This window comes from Lytechinus pictus, chromosome 7 (assembly GCF_037042905.1).
Source record: "Lytechinus pictus isolate F3 Inbred chromosome 7, Lp3.0, whole genome shotgun sequence".
Taxonomy (NCBI): Eukaryota; Metazoa; Echinodermata; class Echinoidea; order Temnopleuroida; family Toxopneustidae; genus Lytechinus; species Lytechinus pictus.
This window is the reverse complement of record NC_087251.1, coordinates 11,953,001-11,978,290: the sequence shown is the minus strand read 5'-3', so window position 1 is coordinate 11,978,290 and position 25,290 is coordinate 11,953,001. Positions and strand designations below refer to the sequence as shown.

The following is a 25,290-nucleotide window of genomic DNA, read 5'->3' as shown; positions in this document are numbered from 1 at the left end:
CATTATTATTATTATATATATCACATCTGAAACCCTTTAGACAAAGAATCATCTTTATACTTATGTGCAAGAAAGAATTTTAGTATGAAATAAAGATTCACTCCACTTTTTTAAATGTACAAGAGTCAACATTTGTTTCCCTGCTCGAGCGTAATTAAACAGCTAATTTAAGTATTTAAAATTTTCTTGAGGAAGGTAATTGTGACAACAAACAAATTTTATTGTGACTGAAATCCCTGAATGGGATGGGAGAAACTGGAATGAAAAACTGATAATGCTTTTTTTTATTTCATTCATACTCGTGCATTATGGCTCGAACATAGAATTTCCATGCACCAAGTGATGATTGATTGGGATACTACACTTGATAACATGATAACATTTGAACAATCCTAAGCAAGATTCTTACTCTATGGAATTTAATAGAACCTGTCTCAAAGTGATTTGATTTGATATAACTTTCAATGGTTTGACTGCAGATGATGATCAAGAAATCAGTTCTTACCATCAGACATCCAAATGGTATTGTACATGTATGTATTATGCACTCAAAGTCTCCTTTCTTTTCAAGTCTAGTACTGCAGTACTCGTAGTTTTCCCAGTGCTAACCATTGATAATATAATAGAATGAACAAGTTAATAAAACTAACCTAACACTTTTTCATATTATTCAACGTAGTTTGTTTTTAGCTATCGGATAATTTTTTCCATACATGCCTGACTGGTTTTCAAGTATTGAATGTGTATTAATTACTTACAAATAATCAAATATCTTGAAAGTTTTGCACAATGCACTACCTGAACTTAAAATCTCTTTTCAGCTGTTATTATTTTACTATCAAGTAGATTATTTCTAGGGGGCTAATACTGTATTTGTTTTTGCTCTGTTCTCAGAAGACAAGGACTCGATCCGTACAGAATGTCAGACGGCATGCCTGCTCAGCCATGGTTAAGATGTGTAGAGATCATCAGACACTCATGCTGGTATGTGAAGCTTTCCTCAATCTTCTACAAGGCATAGAAAAAACAAAATCTTTTATATAAACCATTGAATCTTGTGTGATTGGGACTTGCTCAGTTTCAATTTCTTTTAGCCCAGATGGTACAGAGCTTTTAGAACAGCTTCCACTTCTCAAATTAATAGAAATCATATTTTCTCTCTTGTACATGATTGTAAAATCAAGGGAGTTCTATGATTAGTGAAAGTTAATCTGCTCAATTTCACAAGCAATGGGTCGTACAATATTGGAAATACTATGAAGCTTTAGTATACATTTTCTCCCTATGCTTATATTTCATGTGATTTTGCTATCAAGCATTCAGCTCAAAAATAGACTAATACAGAAGTACATGCTTTCATTCAGAATCTATTTGATATTTAAAGGGTTACTCTGGGCTCAAAATAATTATGTAAATACTGTACAGTGAGTAAAGTTCACCCAGCAAAATGCTGAAAATTTCATCAAAATCTTATTACAAATGACAATGTTATTGAATTCTAAAGTTTGCCAGTACTTTTGTAGAAATGCACAACATCATGAATATTCAATAGAAAGACTGATGTTGTCATGTCCCCATTTTTATTTTCTTATGGAATTACATGAAATCATAATTATTTCATATTTTCATACATGTGCGTATGATATGTGACCTTTGTAATGAAATAAATTGCAGCAATTATCATTTTTAATCTAATTATTTTAATTCTTGATGGACAAAGTTTTAATAAATTATATAAGTTTATATAATAAAAGTAAAAGAATACATGGGAATACAACATTAGCTTACTCATCGCTTGTTCATAAAGACATGCATAAAACTGTTTCACTGAAATAATGCAATAAAACTTAGAAATGTCATAACTTTGTTTTACCTTGTCCAAATTTAATGACATTTTCAGTATTCTGTTTGTCTGATCTTACTTTATCTGTTCAAATCATATTGTGTCAGTTTAACTTGGCTTGAGGAAACATTCTAGGATCTATCCTTGTTGTGCAGTGTGACATCCAACGTTTTGTTGGTTTGTTACACTGCCTCTGTACACCTCACCTAGCCATAGAATAATACAGAGGTACATAGTACCAGTGTTATGAAGTGACTTCAATGTTACCAAACATACACTGGCCTCCGAACCCTCAAACATTTCTTTTATGTTAAGCAATATTCTGTTCTCATTTGAGAATCTTTGCATTCTAGTTAATTTAAAAGTTTGTTATTAAATGTTTTAAGATTTTACATGCAAATGTACCTACTCATTTGCTATTCCACTTCTACTTCATATCATTTTAATTTCAGTTGTGAGGTGTGTTCTATGTTTTTTGTTTGTGTGTGTGTGTTTGTTTTGTTTAATATGATTGACAAATTAACTCCCAGCCAATTGGTTGCAAGGGCTTTAGTTATCACCCCCCTCCCCTTATTGGTTTGGTCCTTTTTTTTTTAATACTTTTGTTCTCTTTCCTTTGCCTTTTGTTGAAATGACTGTATGCTATGATTTATGCATGACTTATCCCAAATGGAGTCAGAGAAAATGATGTTCATGATTTGTGATGTGCTCTTGATCAATTAGAGGTGGCCCATAAACTGCCATGAATTACCAGAGGCAGTCTTGAGTTTGAGGGGAAGAGACAGATAATCACTTTTGTCATTTTGTGTCATCATCATTCCCATAATTAAAATCATAATCATATTTATGACTATACATTTTCTCCTTGTAATCATTACCGATATTGTAATCATCTTCATTATTATCAATGTTATTGACCAGTGCTCGAGCACCTGATCAAGGTACCCGTGCTAAAGCCAGCCTGGGTAATAGTAACATTATCATATTGGGAGAACATTTTTTTGGAACTTAAGTGGCTAGCCTGGGTAAAATATAGCATTATTATTATTATAGTGTTTTTATAATTTTCCTCCTCTCTCCATTATCACCATGATTATCATTACTCTTATTATGATCATCCTCAGTGTCATCATATTTGGACCTATTAATTCACATTTCCTCTACACACCTTCTTTTTGCAGCCCCATTTTGAGAAGATCTACACCCAAGTTCAGACATTAAGCTCTGATCCCGAACAACTGACCCAGCTCGAGAGGGTGACGCTCAGCGAGGCTCTGATACTCATTAATAATGGACTCCATGACTGGAATCGTCAGAGTGCCCTCATTGCTGAGATCATGCAACCCATCACAGAAGTCTGGCTGTCACCTCATATCACAGAGTAGGTCAATCTGAAATTACAGAGCCAGAGGAGACAATTATGTTAAGTTATGTTGATTTGAATTATTTTTTATAGAGTTAGGTAGCTTTTATTCATGAAAGGAAGCCATTACCTAAGGAGAAAATCAATCTTATTGTGAAGAGTAGAAGAAGAGAAGCAATGTAAAACAAATTTCATCAAAATTCAGTTGTAAAATAAGAGAGTTTTGGAAGTTTGAAAAGTCTTGTATTTTTATTGGGATTCTAAAATTGGCAAACATGCTTCAAAATAGCTGATTTTGAGGACAACTCTCCATTTGTTTTGTACACAAATTTTCAGATTTTTCCTGTTATCTTGCACAGTGATCCTTCTTCTGGAGTTTTAGATGTTGCTCGCAGCCAAAATCATCCAGGATCTTGTATTTAAGCAGATCTAATGGGCTTTCAGAAGAGATTTAATCTTGTACATGCAGCCGCCATTTACTTTGTCGGCATTTTCTCTTTTCGACTTTCAGTGTCACACCTTTCAGAGTATCAAATATCATTCTCATCAGTGTAGAAGAGATAATCGTTTGGTGTCACTTTGTGGACAGATTCTTGTCCTCTCTGGCCAAAATCAGAATGTCTATGAACACTTTGTTCTGAAGGCCCAATGTAGTACCCACATCAACATCATTTGACTCTGAAATGTTGGTCATGAACTCCTTACATACATTTGTCTTGTTCTTGATAAATCCTTTTCCATCCCTTTTGAGCTTCAGCATCAAGTTGAAGATTTTTTTTTCTTAAAATCCAGATATTTGTCAGGCCTTGTAATGTTCTTGTATATCTCAGACAGGAAACGTTGTTGACGTCCTTTTCTAATAGAAATGGAATTCCAAGTGTAAAATCTACCTTGATCTTGTTTATATTTCTTTTTTTGTGTGTGACTAGGATGATTCAATCTCCAGAGTCTTTCATCCACAACATTGGTTTAGATCATCCTAGCACTGCTCAGCCAAACCAGGAGGATGTCTACAACAAGAATCGTGCTCAGATCTTCAACTGTATCTCTACCAGCCAAGCTGTTGTCAAGAGGTGCTGCTGGCCATCAGACCCACAGGTCAGAGGTCAATCATTATAGTTCCGTACTTCCGCTTGTAGCTCAAAACATGTAATCACAAAAAGACTGTTTGATGTTCATTGAAGGTTTGCATGGTGGTAGAATTAATGCGGAGGAGGTTTATGATATTTTTAATGAAATTTATTGAATGTAGTCTCAAATAAATGTACACTGTGTACCCATTTCTTTCTTTTACATTTTCCATTTGTGAATTCTGAATTTGTTAATGTTAATGATCTTAATAATAATGATGATAGTAGTAGTAAATCATGCCTTTATTAATTATCATCTATACATTAAAACCAGGTGAGTTTTCATAAAATGGTTTGTAAGTTACATGCAACTTTAAGAATGACTGGTAACCCTTTATTTTGTTGACTGATATACACCAGTTTTTCATAGGTGTTGATTTAGTTCCTAAGAAATTTTCACCAATCATTTGTAATGTCATTCATAACTTGCGAGCTGCTGTATGAATATCCACCCAACTTTTCAGCCTCGTTGGTTAAAGGGCAAGTTATGAATATTATTTGCAATAATTTTACATAAGTCAATTATGCAAAACATGTGTGAACAGATATCAATGGAGACTTTTTCTCATGGAAGGCTGCACTGCGGATCTGTTTCCCCAAATGACGTTATTATATTGTCAAAATCATTGGTTCAGTGATGTTGATTTGTGCCTTTGCAGTGCTGAAGGCCTTTGTTTTCAGTGATGTTGATCTGTTACTTTGATGACTCAAAACCTTTGTTCTCAGTGATGTGAACATGCAATTTCTTTTCGAGGCACAATGTACATTCCCATATTCCTGTGTTCTGTGAATCAGCTTTTTATATGTTTGTGTGTATGTTTGATTGAGTTTATACAGACAGGTATCAATCTGACATGATTATTTACGTCTGGGATCGACCTTTCATGTCACCATCTGAAAAACATGACCAGGGCTCCAACCTCTTGAGGTATTACCACTCAGTTCCCATTGTTCTTTGTCTTTCTAGGTTGCTAAAGCTTGTGGGTTTATCAGTGGTCATCTACCAAGTGGTGCACCAATCTACAAGAACCCTAGTACCCCTCACATCTTACCTATCTTGCCAAATTTATTCACTCTTGCCAGGTAAGGATGATCTTTCAATATCTATTTTATAACATTTCGTCTAGTGAATAAAGTGAAGGTTTATCTCTCTATTCCCTTCATATTGTTCATATATCATATACTGCAATGAAAAATTCCCTGACGATAGATTCACTGTCTTTAAGTGACCTCACAATTTACTTCAGCGGTAAATACACCTGATGACTACACCTGAAAACAAATGCCCTTGTCTTTATGTCCTACCAACTATGATATCTCCAAGACAAACATCCCCGAAACTGATAGTCTACTACTTCACCAACTCTCTCATCCAACAATTAAATTAATAATCATGAAATATTTATAGTATATCATCTAATAACTTTACCCTTTACCCCCCCGCTGCAAATTTTTTTTTTAGCTCATCCGGCTCGAAGGGCCAGATGAACTTATGCCGCGGCGTGGCGTCCGCCGTCTGTCGTCCGTCCACAATTTCAAAATGCTTCTTCTTCGCCATTTCAAGTCAGATTTCAATTCTGTTTGCTTTATATGATAGCACTAGGTGGGGGATTCAAAACATCTACACAGAATTTTGAAACTCATTAAATATGCTAATTTATGCGCATTTTTCAAAATTCACAAAAAATGCTTCTTTATTTATTGACCGATTTTGAATTTTTTGCTTCCATCTGGTAGAGCTTGATGAGGTTCACCAAACTTCTACACAGAATTTTGAAATTTCGACTATAACAATTTTTATGCTAATTTATGCGAAATTAATTTATTCATATTTTTAAAAATTCACATAAAATGCTTCTTCTTTATTTGTTGACCGATTTTGATTTTTTTTCTTCCATCTGGTAGAGCTTCATGAGGTTCACCAAACTTCTACACAGAATTTTTAAATTTGGAGTAGAAAATTATTTATGCTAATTTATGCAAAATTCATAAATCACAGAAAATGCCTCTTTATTTGTTGACTGAATTTTAAAATGCTTCTTCTTCATCATTTCAAGTCTGATTTCAATTCTGTTTGCTCTATATGATAGCATTAGGTGGGGGATTCAAAACTTCTACACAGAATTTTGAAACTCATAAAATATGCTAATTTATGCATATTTACCGATTTTGATTTTTTTTTTCTTCCATCTGGTAGAACTTCATGAGGTTCACCAAACTTCTGCATAGAATTTTGAAAATTTTCAGTAGAAAATTATTTATACCAATTTATGCAAAATGTATTCATAAATCACAGAAAATTCCACTTCTTTATTTTTGTTCCATCTGAGAGCTACATGAGGTTCACCAAGGTTCTACACAGAGTTTAGAAATTTTGACTAGAAAATTACTTATGCTTAATTTATATGAAATTTATTCATAGATCACAAAAAATGCTTCTATGTCATTTCTTCATCAATTTCAATTCTATATCCTCAATTTATGTCACCAATATAATTCACTACAGTGTCAACTGGGCTGAAATTAAAATTGTGTTAAATTTCGTTGCGAGATGCCGGATGAGCTCCACATCATTAATGTGCTAGTTTTTACTGCACTGCGTCACTCGCTGACTTTTTAACTTTCATATTTCACGTAACTCAGTTTTGAGACAAAAATTGCGACCCCCAGGTATGCAGTTCCAAAATTTTGCAACATTTTGTAAGTGCATGCAGACCCAAAATAGCTCAAAAACATGAATTTGTGTACCAATCCAATGCAAATGGTGTTTTTAGCCAAAATTCACAACTATATCATAATTTTTCCTCTTACTGATTAAAATCAATCAATTTCATCAAAGGTCCAAATAAAGTCCCTGACAATTTCCATTGAAAAACAATAAAAAACACAAAGTTGAAAAACAAAGAAATACATAAGAAAGTAAATGTGATGTTGATTTTTATTAAAGGACAAGTCCACCCCAACAAAAAGTTGATTTTAATAAAAAGAGAAAAATCTAACAAGCATAACACTGAAAATTTCACAAAACAGTTATATGCACATCCTTGTCGGTATGCAAATGAGGAGACTGATGACATCATCCACTCACTATTTCTTTTGTATTTTATCACATGAAATATGAAATATTCTAATTTTCTCATCATTGTCAAGTTAAACAACAAATAATTCCTCCCTTAACATGTGGAATTACCATTGTTTAATACGATATGGTTCAGTCAAGTTGGTCCTTATTGTCAAATCTGTAAAAAATGAAATATTGTATAATTCAAACAATAAAAAACAAAAGAAATTGTGAGTGAAGGACATCATCGTCTGTCTCATTTGCATGTCACTGAGTTGTGCATATCACTGTTTTGTGAAAAATAAGCGAAACTTTAAAATGTCATAACTTTCTTATTTTACATCCGATTTTGATGAAATTTTCAGCGTTATGCTAGTTTGATTTTTCTTTATTTATTCAAATAACATTTTCTGGGGTGGTCTTGACTTTTAAAATGCATTTGATCACATGCCTATGAAGAGTCTGTGAACCCAAAATTAGCATTTTAGGGGCATTAATTAGTTAATTAGAGCAAACTTTTGATTTTACACATGAATTAGAATAATTAATCAGCAATGAGAATTTTTACAGATTTCGATCTCATAGTTTAGTAGACTATGCCATGTACCGCGCATGCCAATTTTTGTCGCGATTGACTCCTAAGATGAGCTCCCCCCCCCCCCCCCCCCGTCTTCCTAGGCGTCCCAGTCTTTTTAGGGTTAAAGACTTACGAGGTTCCTTTTACTTTATGGAAAGTTGTTCCCTTACAATGTACCAGGTAAATTGCAGTGCTTCGGGATTTATTTGTATTTTTTGGTGTCAGTTGGTGACAGCAGCATGTTAAGAGTTTTAAAATCACTCCCTTGATTTCTCATTTGACAGAACGTTGAATGCTATGTGGTCTCCTGAGTGCAGAGCTAAGGTGTGTCCAGAGTATACTAGATCATTCAACATGACTGAAAATGAGAGGAATACAATCTTAGGTGAGGCAGGGTGTATGCTTACACTGTGTCAAAGAGGGTTATTATTATATTATTATGATAACGTAAAATTAAGACTTGCTATGTTTTTGTGATATGTTATTCATCAGGTCGATATTATTAAGCGATATTAGTTCTCGATCCATCTGTAATCTTCCTGCTCATCAGTACACAGTTTTATATCATTCGAACAAGGCTTAAATGCCACTGCACACATGATATCTTGCATATAGGCTCATTGATTCATACATGTATGTGGTATAGAGCATTCCATTAGAATGATCAGAGGCCTGTTGCAGAAAGACTTGCGTTATTAAAACAACTTAAAAAAATCAAGCATCTGTCCGAAATGCATGTTTTTAATTGGTTGAAAATAAAGTTGGATTTGATTTTTAGAGTTGAGTTTGATTGCTACAGAGTTCTGATAAATGCAGTGTCTATGTTGATGCATTGTAAAACACAAAACTTGGAATTTAATTGCAATATTTCAGAATTAATCTGAAATTATAAAAGCTTCTGTGGCTAGCCTGTGTATATTAAAGAACATCATGATTATTTTGTCACTTGTTTCAAAACCAGTATTCTCTCTTTATGCTTATTGTTTATCAGGTTTATTAGGTAACAGTACTGAGATCCCTGCAAACAAACCTGTTGTTGAGAAAGTTCAAATCTTCCTCACTGTCATCTATGAAACTACGTAAGTTTAGAGTCATGGCTCCATCTTTTCATGATATTGATCCAAATTAATAGCAAATTTATATTTTTTTCACAATTAAAGCTTAATCTGGGTAGTTGAAATCGATTTTGATATCAACTCTTTTTAAAGCAAGGCCTAGGATTAACTTAAACCCACTGTGCATTTGGTTGTGGTTATTTTTATGTATATGTAGTTGTCCATGAAAGCCTGTCTAAAGCTTTGGTAAAAGATGAAAAATGGGAATAATATTAGAATATCATTTGATTTTTTAATGTTTAAGAAGTGTAGTGACCCATTAATATTTGTTCATATGCCGATTCTTTGATGAAATTTGAATTTTGGAATTTACAATTGAGGGTATTTAATTTTCTCTCTCTTTCAGAATCCTGACCAGAGTGATTTTCTTACAAAGTTGTAAAATATGTCCATGAAAACACATTTTCATTTCCTATTCTATTCACCACAACAGTTTGAGAACATGCACTTTCATATAATATAGTCATAAACTGGAATAGTGATCAACACTTTGGGGAGATTTATTAATAGAAAGAGAGACTTTCATCAAAATATGGTTATTTACTCCAAGGAACTGACCTTTATCAATTAATGATATGATGCACACTTATTATGAAAAAGGAAAGGTTTTTTTATAGTATGCTAGAATTATTTGCTGTTATAGTCCAGGAATCATTCTATGTTAATATGGGTCCAGAATTAAAATTGAAAAAAAAAATGTTTTCTCTTTGTATGTACCTTAGATGTCACCTATTCTCAGACTGTTTCCAGAGTCTTGGTTATGAGTTCTTTACAGCTGATGGTCTGTCCAGTCAACTTCTAGAATCTATTTTCACCAACCTCCATCATTTACCGGACTATAGGCTCAGGCATATCATTCATATCCTTTCTTGACATTTGAGTACTTATATCATTATGTATAGAGCTCTGAAATGTAGTATACTGTTTATCAAATTATTGCTGTATTCCTATTTTGGAATATTCTATTCATATTTTAGGATCGTTTTCCTGGTTTGGAACCTTACTCATATTTTGGAAGGATGCTCCTATTCTAAAAATGTATTTATATTTTGGATCTATATTCCTATTTTGAAAATATTTTCACCTATGAAAGAGTATTCCTATTCTGAAAGTATGTTCATATTTTGAAACCTATATTCATATTTTGGAATCTATATTCCTTAACCATTGCTCCTTTCTTACGTGTTGTGACCAAGTCATTCGTTCAATCCTGTCCCAAGGAATGCTGGCAGTCGGTCCTGGTCCCAGTAATGACTGGCCTAACTTCATATATGGTTCCCAGGCTGAATCATCAATGGGCCATTATTTTGCAGAGGGCTGAATCAAGGTTGGTCTATGAACCATCAATTTCATACAGATTTGTCAAGGCTTACTATTTTGAAATTGTAGGAACGAATATGAATTATGTCCATTTTTAGCTCTTGTTTCGAAAAATATTCCTATTTTTTCTTGATACTTCTTAGGGTTGCAAAATTCCGGGAATTTTCGCGGTGGAAACTTTCCATGGGAATAAACAGGAATTTATTGGGAATTTTGGAAATTTTCAAGAAATGTTGGGAATTTTCAAAAAGTAGCAATTTTCTGATAATTATATACAGGAATTGAAAGGATTACCCTGGCAGATGATGCTTGATTGTGCTTTTGTGAGCAAGTTTAAAGCCAAATATTATTTTAAGACAGTCAGACAAGGCAGAATTTCAATGAATTTCATGTAAAAGTTGATTTACTGTATTAGTGACTGAATGGTACGTGCGATGGCAGGACATGTACACTGCAAATGCTTTACACAAGGGATATACATTGTTCGTGGAATGATGCCTATTGGATATTCTGATCTTTTGCAGATGATGAGAATCATTATTAAAGGTCAAGTCCACCACAGGAAAATGTTGATTTGAATAAATAGAGACAAATCAAACTAGCATAACACTGAAATTTTCAACAAAATCGGATGTAAAATAAGAAAGTTATGACATTTTAAAGTTTCGCTTATTTTTCACAAAACAGTGATATGCACAACTCAGTGACATGCAAATGAGACAGTTGATGATGTCCCTCTCACACTATTTCTTTTGCTTTTTATTGTTTGAATTATACAATATTTCATTTTTTACAAATGTGACAATAAGGACCAACTTGACTAAACCATAAAGTATTAAACAATGCTAATTCCACATGTTCAGGGAAGAATTATAGTTGTTTCACTTGACAATGAGGAGAAAATTAGAATATTTCATATTTCATATAATAAAATAAAAAAGAAATAGTGAGTGGATGATGTCATCAGTCTCCTCATTTGCATACTGAACAGGATGTGCATATAACTGTTTTGTGAAATAAAGCGAAACTTTAAAATGCCTTATTTCTTTCTTATTTTACATCCGAATTTGATGAAATTTTCAGTGTTATGCTTGTTGGATTTTTCTCTTTTTATTTAAATCTACTTTTTGTTGGAGTGGACTTGTCCTTTAATAATAATCATAACATACTTTTGTTATTAGCATTATCATTATTGTTATTTTGTTATCATTACTTTATTTCTCATTTATTTCTCATTTATTTCTGCATAGCAGAAGTGAGAACTTTTTTCGTTCCTGAACCTGATTTTTCCCATTTAAAGACTCGAGCCAATGCTTTAGTCTGCTATGCAAACCTAGTCTGCAGGCACAGACCCTGATTGAAACTTTGATTTACAAGTGGGTCTCCATGCAAAGACTAGCACATAAAATCTTGCTGTTTCCTGAGTGAGAGGGCCTTCAGTACACAGGCATGATTAGGCTGCACATTCAGACCCTTAACCCTAAACAGGCCGGGGGGGGGGTTGAATCAACCCCCCCTCAACATTTTGTGCGATCATTCCGCCGCACGAAATTTTTTTGACCGCGCCACTCGCAGAGTTAATACTTTTAAGTCTCGCGCATCTTTTGAGACCAAATTAACGATGCCCGGGTACGCGGTTCCGAAATTACGCAACATTTCGTAAGTGCATGTCAGACCAAAAATTGTTCCAAAATGTGATTTTGTGTACAAAGTCAAGCAAATTGAGTTTTCTCATCTTATTCATAAAGATATGATTATTTTTACTTCGAACAGCTGAAATCAATTGATTTTAGCATAATTATGCTTCAAAAAGGTTGTGCAATAAATCTGGTGAAAAAAAACAAAGAAAAACAAAAGGTTGAAAAACATGGAAATACATAAGAAATTCATAAAACAATAAAATACATAAGAAATTGATTCCCAAACCGAAGTTTTTTTCTATTGCGATTGTTAAGAATGTTACAAAGAATATTTTTACCAAAAATTAGCATTCTAGGAGCTTTATTTAGTGAATTAGAGCAAAAAGTATGATTTATGCATAAATTAGCATAATTAATTCATATGAAATAAAATCTCATTATTTTGGAATATTTTACCATACAGCCTTGTAGATTACATCGCACACTATCAGCATGCAAATTTTTGCGGCGCTCGAACCCCCCTCCCCCCCCCCCCCCCCCCCCTTGGCCACAGAACAGCCAAAAAAGCCTGGCCTAGTTAGGGTTAACCCGAGTGAAGGCTTTGCACAGCAGACTACTAGTGCAAACCCTTCACTCCAGGAAAGCGGTCTGAATATGCAGCCTAAGGTTTCTGCCAATGACTTGTGTACAGAAGGTCCTTTTGTTCAACAGAAAGTTGTATTCGTACTAGTCTTGTGTGAAGACCCACTTGTGGATCAAAGTTTCAATTAAATTCAATTAAATTCAATTCATGCAGACTACATGTAGGGGGCAATGTTCTCTTAACATGTTATTATATAATGGCAGGTTCTCACATAAAAAAAAACGTTGACATTTCAAGAAAAATGAAAAATAGTGTAATGCGAAGTGTTATTTTTTTCATGTTGAATTGAAAAGTTTCCTTTTGTACATAATGCTGGATACATATACACGTACTATAATAATATATTTATGTACAGTTTGATGAATATTTTATATCCTGGGCAATTTAAAGAATGAAGAATAGTTTAAATACAAATGGAAAGTATAATATTTGAGGATATCAATTTATAATTTTGTATTTAAAAACAGAATTTATCACTTTGTGAAATAAATGAAAATTCCAAAATTCCTGAAACTTTCCATGGAAATTTTCCTAAATTTCCGGAAAGTTTCCAGCCCTATGCAACCCTAATACTTCTAACACATACTCCTGTGGGAATTTTGGAAATACCATTTCTTTCCTGTTTCAAGCAAAATCATCGCCATTCTTCTTTTTTTTCCTAGACTCATATAATTTATTTTTAGCAATATCAACCCCATTTTTTCAGTAAGAGAATTAGGGATGTAAGGCTCACAATTTTTGCCCAAGGTGATTTTGATCCTATCTTACAAAAAGTTGTGGTTGATTAAATCAATCTGGCAATCAATGTTTTGATAATTCGGTGAAAAATGATCCATTCAACTCGGCTATGCCTCGTTAAATGGATCATTTCATCTTTCACCTCATGAAGTATTTTGTCCATTGCACTCATAAACATTCATTATTTGTATATTGTATTTTCTAATTCTTTTGGAGTGCTCTTAAGAGAAATTTTATGATCAGAAGGTATGAGAAATTACATGCGTACTGCACTCATTTTGGGGTGTCCTGGAATTTTTTCCCCATCTTGTTGTGTGATTGGATAACTGCAATGGAATGTATTATGATTTATTTCCACACAGTGAAGCGACAGAGGAACAAAGTGATGAGCAAGAAACACAAGAGGTTGTAGATGATTATCTAATAAGAACAGTTACCAAGGAATTCATGGAACTTTTAGGTAGGTTGAGATATCATGCACTAGATATCTCTTGAAACATCACTTGATATTAGGTGCTTTAAAGTAATGATTTGATGTGTAAAGATTAATTCTTTATCATGCTAGGATATCGCAGAAAAATTTAGGAGTATTTCCCTGTGCTAAATTTCACTTATACACATTATGAGTTAAATCACATACTTATTTAGGACAAGCTGCATGTGCATGCTTTCTGATTTAGTAACTTAAACCTGATGATTATTATGAAACTTGTTTTGTTTTGTCAGGTAATCTATGTTGGAACAATAGAACAGCATCAGGTAAGAAGGAGGAAGGAGGAGGAGGAGAGCTTGATATGGAGACTGAAGAAGCAATGGAACAGTGTGATAGTGGAGGAGGGAACAGTGGCCGGTCAGAACCTTCAACCATCAGTGAACTTGGGAAAATCATCTTGCAAAATGAGGCATGGCAGACTTTCATGATATATTGTGGGATATAAAAGTACATTTTCAGTATGAAGTTATTGGATTACATTTATAGATTTTGATAGGTGCTCATTCTGATACCTGAAATAGTATGACATGAGTAAAAGTAATATTCTGGAAGCCTCATAGTGTAATATTCTCGGGAAGTACAGTATAACTAGTGAAAGCCTGGGCAATTATTTGAAAATGATATCACTTTTAGAGATCAATTGAATAATGGTGTTCTTGTACAGAAAGAAATTATGAACAGCTGGTCTGAAAAAACTAAACATTCCCAAGTTTATTTAATACCTGTCTAAAGACATTCTTTTTCCCCTTTCTTTTTTAGGCACATTGAGCATTTTGAATTGAAATTACTGCAAAATGAATGAATATGTTATTTATTAATATGAAATACCTTGTTTCATCGCAGAGGCTGTGTGAGAGCATAGTAACCTGTATATATGCAGCGATGTCTTGGCCTGATAGTGGTGTTTGCATGAAGGCATGTCGTCTCTCCTGGCTCATTGTACAAGAGGTGAGCACCATATTATACTCCATTCTATATAAACTTGGTTCAAGATTGTTTTGAATATTGAATATTCATTGGCTTTCTTCACTCCAGCTTGCTATCAGACCATTATCCTCTGATGTCTCCAAATACACTTTCCAGATATTCTGGTGTGTCCATATCATTATCAAGCTTAATCGTTCACAATAGTGGTCTCCTGCATTCCTTCAAAGTGACTTATACATATTGTTGATCCAGTCCTTATACTATGACTATATCATTAATTTTTTTATTTTACATTTGTATAAAAACCTTGTAAACTGACATCTAATGCAGGTTAATGCAGAAATGAAATCAATCCATGAAAAAAAAGACTGAAAATACAACACTTTACTAACAAAGCTCATGATATCCTATGATATCATGAATATTTTAATGAACTTTATTTGAATAATTTTTTATTCTGTCCACCCCAGGCAGCTAAAAGACATCTTTTACCAGAACTGGCTGCATGTCTCTATGCATTTACATCTTTCCCAGGGGTCTCTAAATTGGACATTAGACAAAGATATAATTTCTGGGATTATTTGAATGTGTAATATTATTTATTTTGTCCACTCCAGTTAGCTACCTGGTGGGTGTTCTATAAAGCTGATTGCAAGTTAAGAGCGACTTTAACCCGTTGGGAGACTCATTTACCACAAGAAGGGATCACCAGTTGTTCTTAAAGTCACTCTCAACTTACAAACAACTTAATGAAACAGCCCCCGGTCTCTCATACCAGAAGCAGTTACCCATATCTACTGATCTATTTGATGAGGTGTTCAAGTACACAAGAACATTACACCAAACTAACATAGCTAATGAGATGCTTTGAACTTGTAAACTATAACCCTCCATGAATGTTTTTTTTTTTTGTTCACTCCAGCTTACTACCAGACCACTCATACCAGAAGCAGTTACCCATCTCTATACATCTATCCTCAAAGGTCTCCAAGTACATGGTGAACATGACACATGTAGAGCAGAACTCATCTACAGAGCAATGAACCATTACGAACTATTGGTAGGTGCAAACAGTCTTTTGAGATAGCTTAGATCATTTTTTGTTCCCAAGACCCTTTCTGATTTTATAGATAGACATGGAATGAGGCAGGACAGAGCAGGATGAGATGGTGTACTCAAAAGTTAATTACTGTAGCAAAAATTTACAATATGTTATGTTACGGTAGATTAGTTCACATTAAAATTCCTACTTGCAGTGTGCTAGATTGTGTAATTGAATTACTATGTGATCTCAAACAGGAGGATTCAGTTTATTTTTTGAATAATATTGAAAAGATCTTTCCGTTCATACCTCTCTGGTAATTTCAGTACAAGCATATTTTGCATGTTAATAGTAAAACTCATCGGTTGATCCTCTTCAGCATCTTCCAACAATCAATGTACAATCATTAGGGAGTAAAGTCATGCATTTGTGCAGAAGACTTTGATTCATGGCAGCTACCCTCAAAGTTCATGCACTGTCCTTATATCATTTATCCTGAATAACTCAACTGTTAATGACCCGAGTCTTACACTTGCTACTTTTATGGATACCAATTTCGTACCAGGTTGGATGCTCAATTTTTACCACAGATATCAGATAGAAAAGTGAATGGATAATAAATAAATTGTGAATAACTACTTTTAAAAAAAATCATGAATTGGAGACCCTGGCTCATGTGTATTATTTATTGGTTTGTTGCAGAGAGAGAAGTATCCAATCTTGACTGAAGTTATGTTGAGTTTGCCTCACTGCACTCAACCAGCGTTACAGAAGTTCCATGAGAAGGTCCCAGCCTCCAAGCCATCTGAACGGAAGAAGAGAGAAGCCTTCAAGAGCTTCATCCAAGATTTTATTGGGGTAAAATAAAATGTTTATCTCTCCATTTTGAAAAATTGAAGGAAAAAGAAAATCCTCATTTGCAACATCAAAAACAGGTCAACATTCAGAATATCATGTATACCTTCATAATCAAAGTAATTAACTCGAGAGCTCAGGTCAGCACTCATTGTCTGCACCATTGTGGTCTACGAGAAAGTGAAAATAAAGTAGAGATAGATTTTTCCCAATAAACAATGCAATGCCAACAAAACCACAATTACATCATCTAATACAGTAAAGATAGATACCTACTTCAACTTTTCATTGACAGTGGTTGTCTTGGCATTTCACCGTCAAAAGTACTTCATTTTTGCCAAAAAAGTTCAACAAGCCTCTACATGCAATATAATTCATAAACGACACCTGATCAAGAATTTGAACGTTTGAATTTCAGATACCATCCTGAATATTTTATAGGAATTTACTAGAAAAGGCAAGATAATTATTTTATCATATTTGTGTTGATTTACTGTATTTGTGAAATAGGCTGGAGTATTGTTGTGTTTAATTTGTTATCATGACTGTAAATTGAAGTATTGTCAGCAATTGTTTTAAATATTATATAATTTGAAAGTCAATCAGTTATAACATGTTTTGTATGTCTGTATTAACTAAAACTTGTTTTTTTTTTTTTTTTTAGAAATGTATGTAGTGCTTAGAAATAATTCAAAATGAAATCATATGTTATCTCTTTCTTTTAAGTTTATGCGCTGACTTTGATCATTTGTTGGATGGTTACTTCTAAGAATCAATATTTGGTATGATGCTAGGATCATCACTCTAGAATAATTGTCTTGTATAGAATTAAGATTTACATGCAGCATCTTTAGAAAACTTCAAGAGCCAAGAATTTATTTTAACAATTCCATTAATCAAAACATGCTTATTTTTTTTCTTTACAATTTTTTTTCTGTAATTTTTTATATTTTTCAATATATTTCTCTGCTCATTAACTTTTGTGAATACCAGAAAAATGGATTTGTAACCTATTTCAATTCGTTTGTTTTTAGTTATCCATCTTTAAGTTTCGGTTAATTTTTTTGGGGAACTTTCTGTTGGAGCTTTCCTCTCACCATCTTTTCCCCTATAACATTGCATCGTTTTGTTAAGTCACCTTATGTAAAGTACTGGAGCCCATATACCATGAAGCACTTTAAGCACAATTCAATTGTAGGCCTACGGCTTCCATAGATCATAGTTTGAGATATCTTTGGAATAGGAATAATTAAAAAAGAAAAATGTTTTAATTATTTTTCAGGAACCTATGAGTCAGAAGTTCAAGAGAAAGGAGGTTATTCGTGATCTTCCAGCGATCCTGAAGCCAATGAAACCAAAGATTAATGTAATGGATTCATCGGTAGGACCAGAGGATGCAGGACTGGTCATGCTTTTTGCAAGTGAGGCTGACATATGAGGACATAGATTCTCTAACCCTACTAAACTTGAACAACTTGAACCAACCAACTTTCAAGAGAGCGAAATTTATGACGTTTCCTGTCAATACAGTGATATGGGACCAACCAATCTTTTTCACTATGGAACCAAAGATTAACCCTTCAACTGCCAGGATATTTAATTCCTATAGGGACCACTTGGCACCAATACTCAACAGGTTAATATTGTGGATGCATTGGTACATGCAGATGTCTGGATGTCTACTCTAGGCTTATCTGTGCTAATGACACTGATATGAAATGCTCAACTTAATGAAACTCAAACTCGAACCAACTCTCACTGCATGTGAAAATTCCTTCATATTGGCTATCACCATTAGCAAGATACAAACTAGCGGTATAAGCTATGAAATCCATTTGTTGGATGAATGAGATCAACTCTTTCATTGATTTCTAGCTTTCAAGATGTCTAGCATTTGATAATTTTGAAGCAAATATCTTATTTAACATATATACGGGAATTAATTTTTTTTCAGTGGTGCAAATGAATGTGCTATTGTCACCTTCTTTTTGATTATATAGGCATCTATAAACATACTACAATATGATTATGTACAAGTCCTTATTTAATTCCCAATTCCATGAAACTTGAACCAATTTTGGGTAAGGATTCAATAAAAAATGGAGTGTTTATAGATAGTGTTTCAGGCAAATGGCACTAGCTGAAACCATTGCTTTATCTGAAGGTGAAATGGACAAGAAATTTATGAGCAGGTACTTTTTTATGAAAAGCTTCCTGTAATTCATGTTTCAATGTTTTAATTGGGAATTCTTTCCAAGGGAACCTTAATTTATGATCTTTATTCATTTATTTTACTCAGAACAATTTATCTTCAAATTTGTGCCAAATGATAAAATTTACAATTTTTGAACACAGAAAAAATGCTCTGCTTGCTGTGATAATAAGTCTGGTCTCGACACTCTTGGCTTTTTTGGTATTTATTCTATGCAAAAATTATATTTTATGAATTTCCTATGTAATTTTGTTCCCCTCTCCCCATTTTGGGGGTTGTTTTTGTTTATTAAATGGAAATTGTTGATGACACCATTCTGATCATTAACAACATGAAATTAATTTATTTTAATCAGTAAAAGTAAAAATCATACCTTCATTGATTTATTTATTCAAAATCACCTGTGGGCAATTTCTTCCATAAACTTATTCCCATGACTCCCAATTGTACAAAGTTACTATTATGGAAACTTTACTATCTAGTGGTAACTACCATGGTAATAAGTACTCAACAGCCAATCAAAATCAAAGATTCCATCTGAGTTACCATTTTTAAATAACAAAATTACCATTAGTATACAATGATGAATGTTTACGAGTGCAATGGACAGAAAACTTAATGAGGTGACAGATGAAACGATCCAACCAACGGGGTGTAGCCGAGTTGAATGGATCACTTATTTCATCTTTCACCAAATGAGGATTCTGTCCATTGCACAAATAAAACATTTATTATTTGTTTTATATGACACCTAAATTAGATCCTTGTCATTTGACATTTATAAATTTGAATAAAATTGCATTCAGTAGAAACATGGTCTGTTATTGTCGCATACAACACCCACACTGCAAACATGAGTGTTTTTATGTGTAACGCTGTTGGTCTCAGTGCACGTCCAGTGGATAAAATCGTATTGATCCAAAACTGCATGATGAATGGATCCAAAATTGCATGGATGATGTCTTTTTTAAATGGGCAGAGTGATTGATATCAAACAACCAATCAAATGACAAGGATTTTTCTAGATGTCATATAATAATCTTAATGTAACAGGGCCCAGATTGTAGCTTTATCTCTATTCACCCCTTATATCCTCTCTTCAGTATATTGCATGTAAGCCATATTCATGAACTAATTAACTATGCATAGCTGTGTCTGTATACAAAGGGGTGGTTTATTCCATGATAAGGCCTATATTTATGTTTGGTATTGGGAGCCTTTTAAATGAATTCTGCTGAAATGATTTTTATTTTAGTCTTAGATTTTCGTCTGACATTATGCACCAGTTTGTACATTTTGAAATGCAGAGCATACTTTTTTTTATGTTACTTATGTTATTTTTAGGAAATGTCTGATTTTGTCTTTTGAAGGCACTTTGCACAATAGTTAAATTGTGTGAGAACAAACTGAAGTATGTTGTCATTTGCAAAATGTCAACAATCAATTTGTAGGTAAATAAAGTGTATTTCTTGCTATCTAAATAACAGAAGTCTTAGTGATTGATTCTATGACCAGTTGGAGGTGGTATGCAATCTTTTTTGTTGAAAAAACCCCACGTCCTGTATTACAGCCATTTGGGATTAAACTTTTTAATGCATTATACATGTACATGTGACATGGTTTAAGCAAATACTTCCATGTCCCTTATATTTGCAGGATTCAATAAGATTCCCCTACCACACCCTATAATAATTTAAAAAAAAGAATTTTGTAGTAATTTTGAATATTACATTTGAGCTTATTTTATGCTACTTTATTTGGCATAACTGTCCGACATCTTCCATAATGAAAACTGCAAGTCTGAAACCTAAGAGTTAAGTGCCTGCAGTACAATTTACTGTCACTGCCACCACCACCACTGCCATCATTATCATCATCACCACCCTCACCATGACCATCTTCATTGTCTGCATCTCTGACACCACACCATCATAATCTCCACACTCATCACCAATAGTTCCAGAACCCTATTTCAAAATTGATAACTTTTGTAGAATTATGTGGATAATTCTTTAAGTACATGTAAATCCTTCTTGCATTAAAAAAAATCAAATACAAATGTTTCTGATCCAAACTGCAGTTAAACGTTTCTTTAATATATTTTATCTATTCACACAATAGACATTTATTTACAGAGACTATTGACATAAATACAAATTGAATTGTGATCTGTAAAACAGACTAGTACTTCAATCTCACTTCAAGGAAGTAAAAGGTCATGGAAAAGCACAAACACTTCAAAATACAGAATATATTTAGGAGAGTGTACACCATACGAGTATACCATCATTGATGCTGATGATCAAAATGGAGTATGGAGGATCAAATTGTGAGCCCTAAATTTTCACCTGTGAAAAGTAAGAAAATATGGTTGTATGTCACTTGCACATTAAACTTGAAGTAAATTATACAGTTTAGACCATTTTGTCGGAAAAATTACATTCAATTTAATTCATCATAATCTTTTCCATGAGGGCTATATTTAAGAAATACCATCTTAAAAAAAGTCACTTTCCTAGCCAAGTGCACACATACTATTAAAACAAATGGACCAACTAGTCTAGTTCAGGAACACATACCTAAAAAGAGATATAGATTATATGGGGTCATTACAAAAATGCATAAATTAAGATATCACCCCCCCCCCCCCCTTTGCTACAATTGTGCTTTATGCACCCATTTTTGAAAATGTCCCTCTTTGCTTGTCAGATTTTTAAAGAAGTATTTGCTTCCTATTTGAGTATCAAACCCCTACCTTTTTTTTTTGGGGGGGGGGGTCTTGTCAGAAAAGTTAAAAGAAATCAGCCACATGTTTTTACACCCTCATGATTTCCTCTATACACCCTTGCAGACTTGCATCCTTTGCAGAAAAGTGTATTGCACATTACACACGAGACCCAGATTACTTAATGTCTATTAGCTACTTCTACCGCTTACATTATGGTTTGTGAAACAGGATAAGTCTGTAATGTTGATGTAAAATTAATTGTTTTACCATCATAAAATTTCCATATTGGGTATGTTTCTTGTCATTGTATTTCATTAAAATTCTGCCCTCGGCTAATTAGATGCATTAGCTACTAAAAATGATAAGACTCAATGTATACACTTCCAATATAATTATCAGAAGAGTCCAATACATGTGTTTTATCCTTCAAGAGTGATATTAAAGCAACCTTTCATTGACAAATCATGAGGAAAATCAAGGCTTATCTCAGAAAAGAGAAGGGATTCAAGTCTTTCACTCTGCTGCATGCCTGGGGGTGTTATGTAATAGATGCCGGCATGTCTGGGAGGTCTATAGGAGAGCAATAGTTAGTAGACTAACCAACCAAAAGTAAACTGCGTGTTTTCACTTTGAAACATGTAACTTCACAGAGGTTATTTATTTTGGTTTAGCAATCAAGAGACCTGCAATGAGTCTAGGAATTGGGATTGTTGGAAACTGGACTTGCGATGATCCGAAGTAAACAAGTGGAATGCCTCTGGCCGTCTCACCTGCATCACGCGATTCAATATAGCAGCAGTGCTGATTTTGAAAACTACTATAACTCGCACAAGATGTTCAGTGATACTTGGTTACTCGTATTTCCACGTTTTATGAACTAGACCAATACACTTATAGAGATATGATGGCAATTCAACAAATACCCCCGACGTGGCCAAAGTTCTTTGACCTTACATGACCTTTGACCTTGATCATGTGACCTGAAACTTGCACAGGATGTTCAGTAATACTTGATTACTATTATGTCCAAGTTTCATGAATCAGATCCATAAACTTTCAAAGTTATGATGGTAATTCAACAGATACCCCCAATTCGGCCAAAGTTCATTGACCCTAAATGACATTTGACCTTGGTCATGTGACGTGAAACTCATGCAGGATGTTCAGTGATACTTGATTAACCTTATGTATAAGTTTCATGAACTAGGTCCATATATTTTCTAAGTTATGATGACATTTCAAAAACTTAACCTTAGGTTAAGATTTTGATGTTGATTCCCCCAACATGGTCTAAGTTCATTGACCCTAAATGACCTTTGACCTTGGTCATGTGACATGAAACTCAGGCAGGATGTTCAGTAATACTTGATTAACCTTATGGCCAAGTTTCATGAACTAGGTCCATATACTTTCTAAGTTATGCTGTCATTTCAAAAACTTAACCTCAGGTTAAGATTTGGTGTTGACGCCGCCGTCGCCGCCGCCGCCGCCGTCGGAAAAGCGGCGCCTATAGTCTCACTCTGCTATGCAGGTGAGACAAAAAACCACGAGTTTGGTGAAATTTGTGCTGTCCGAACTTATATCGCATTAGTCCGATGGGTGCTCATGACGGACGGATTATATTATGCAAGTCAATTGGCCTTTTGCGAATTTCGTATTGATTCAATTTCCCCATGAATTGTCAGTGGCTGGGCCCTTTAAGGATGCTGTACCTGCCTCAGCAATTCAGATGCTAGGATTAGTTTATAAAAATGTGTAGTGTACGTCTATAACAGGATGCTTCCTGTACACTCCCAATAATTATCAGATCCTTTGTGAGTGATCATAATCTGAGTATCCCATCCCCTGATCCACCAGTCTTGTTTTCCTTTGCTCTTCTCTCTGCCTGTTTTCTGTATCTCTCAAGCTCCTGCAGTTTGAAAAAAAAACAAGATGATATCAAGAGTATATTATTTATTCTTCACTATACCTGATGAGATGATGAAAAAAGATTTGGATGAATGGTGGTGATGTTGGTGATGATGACCACGACAACGACAATGGTGGTGATGGTGATGGTGACGATGGTAATGGCGATTTTGATGGTGATGATGATGATGGTGACGATGAGGATAGTGATGGTGATTTCGATTGTGATGATGGTGGTGGTGATGATCGATGAGAGCAATGAGGAGGGTGATAAGGATTATAAAGGTGATGACGGCAATTTTGATAATAAACAGGGCTCAAATATTGGAAGTTCTTTTAAAATCTGAATCACTAGGCAACTTAGCCATCCTTTCCACTTTTACTGTGATAAACATGCAAATTACAAAACTTAGATTTTCTTGTATTAAAATTGAACATTGGCTTGATTTTGTTTCACCATACCTTATTTTTCTGTTCTCTCATATTATCTACTGCAGCCTCTGCATACTGTGGGTCTTTGGATGGGTCTTCAACAATAGCTTTGATCGTACTCTGTATAAAAACACAAGCATAAAAAGGGGCATATTAATGCTTTTCAAACAAAACAAGTTCTTGACAACCCCAAAGCTTGTCAGATGCTTGCCAAACATTGAAACAGTCAATTCTAACTTAATCCAATGAATTGTAGCTCTCTAGAAACAAGTTGATAAAATATCTCTGTGCCAGATAAGGGAATGCATATGTATATGTCACTTGTCACTGCAACCACCCTGCCTATGGGAAATCTACATGTAGATCTATGCAGTATACAACACACATTTAAAAAAAATCATTAAAATCCCACTTTTATACCCCAAAATACTAATTTTTATAAAGTTTCAATTTATTTTTCATTAGTAACTTGGGGAATATTTTTGTATTTTTTAAATATTTTGAGTGCTCAAAAACTTGAATTTGTGGCATATTGTTGTGTAGGCCCTATATTGGTGGAAAGAAAAATTTCAATAAAATTGTCAGTTTTCAATCTCTATTTTTAATTTAGAAAAAATAATTAAAAGATTTCAATTTACTTAAGAGTCAAGTTATATGACGATGAATAGTTGTAATGGAAACTGACAGTGTAAAAAATCAAGCGTTTGTCCCCAAGAACAAGAGAAAATAAGCCAAATACTGCCAACCTTATTTCCCCACACATTGGAACTTTCTCTAATAAAGCAATGCAGACTACAACCACAATACCTTGAGAATTAAGAAAATAAAGAGAATACATTTCATTGAAAAAATAATGACACTCAAGTAGACTTGTTAAACTAACATTTGAAAATGTCAAGCTTTCTTTTATAACTATCGCTCTTTTCTACAACCTGAATGCTTTTCACCAGACCTAGCAAATAATTAATGCATGCAAACTACACTACAAGTATTGTAGTTTACTTATCACCACCAGGTTAAAAGGAATACATCATTACTCAGGAAAGAAACATACATGAATTCAAATCACTTAGTAAACATGCCTATTCACCAACATAACAAGAAAAATATTTACCTTCTGTGGGAAGTATGATGTGAAAGCCTGTTTCCATAAGTCTAACGGTGTCCTTGCATTAGATCTACCAAGATCATCATCACCTACTGGTGGTAAACCTGAGATACAAAGAAAGAATTAGATCAAAATAAATTGAAAATGACAGTTTT

The 25,290-nt window shown here is 33.9% G+C and overlaps 2 protein-coding genes and 1 non-coding gene across 3 annotated transcripts in view; 2 read left to right on the top strand and 1 right to left on the bottom strand.

Annotated features, from left to right (window-relative positions):
- Window positions 1-21,033, top strand: LOC129264951 (exportin-5-like). Its single transcript, XM_064101943.1, has 14 exons — window positions 1-984; window positions 3,025-3,224; window positions 4,136-4,304; window positions 5,304-5,419; window positions 8,259-8,359; window positions 8,966-9,053; window positions 9,812-9,948; window positions 10,272-10,416; window positions 13,793-13,890; window positions 14,157-14,332; window positions 14,767-14,871; window positions 15,773-15,910; window positions 16,595-16,750; window positions 18,030-21,033. The coding sequence occupies exons 1-14, from the start codon at window positions 946-948 to the stop codon at window positions 18,183-18,185; spliced, it is 1,824 nt and encodes a 607-aa protein (XP_063958013.1). The 5' UTR covers window positions 1-945; the 3' UTR covers window positions 18,186-21,033.
- LOC135154817 (small nucleolar RNA SNORA23) lies at window positions 1,964-2,145 on the top strand. Its single transcript, XR_010294266.1, has one exon. It is a non-coding gene; the product is annotated as a small nucleolar RNA SNORA23 (small nucleolar RNA).
- The window catches only part of LOC129264952 (cytoplasmic dynein 2 light intermediate chain 1-like), an 18,489-nt gene continuing 14,219 nt past the window's right edge, over window positions 21,021-25,290 (bottom strand). The window contains exons 11-13 of the mRNA XM_064101944.1: window positions 25,142-25,239; window positions 24,058-24,147; window positions 21,021-23,596 (exon numbers count right to left, since the gene is read on the bottom strand). Coding sequence (XP_063958014.1) covers window positions 23,510-23,596; window positions 24,058-24,147; window positions 25,142-25,239 — 275 coding nt within the window. The 3' untranslated portion in view covers window positions 21,021-23,509. The remainder of the gene's footprint in view (window positions 23,597-24,057; window positions 24,148-25,141; window positions 25,240-25,290) is intronic.

Excerpts from the sequence above, each read along its gene's own strand:
- LOC129264951 (XM_064101943.1), top strand. The coding sequence starts at position 946 with ATGGTTAAGATGTGTAGAGATCATCAGACACTCATGCTG. Across the intron at positions 3,225-4,135 it reads CTGTCACCTCATATCACAGA|GATGATTCAATCTCCAGAGT; the intron begins GTAGGTCAATCT and ends GTGTGTGACTAG. Across the intron at positions 14,872-15,772 it reads CCTGGCTCATTGTACAAGAG|CTTACTACCAGACCACTCAT; the intron begins GTGAGCACCATA and ends TGTTCACTCCAG.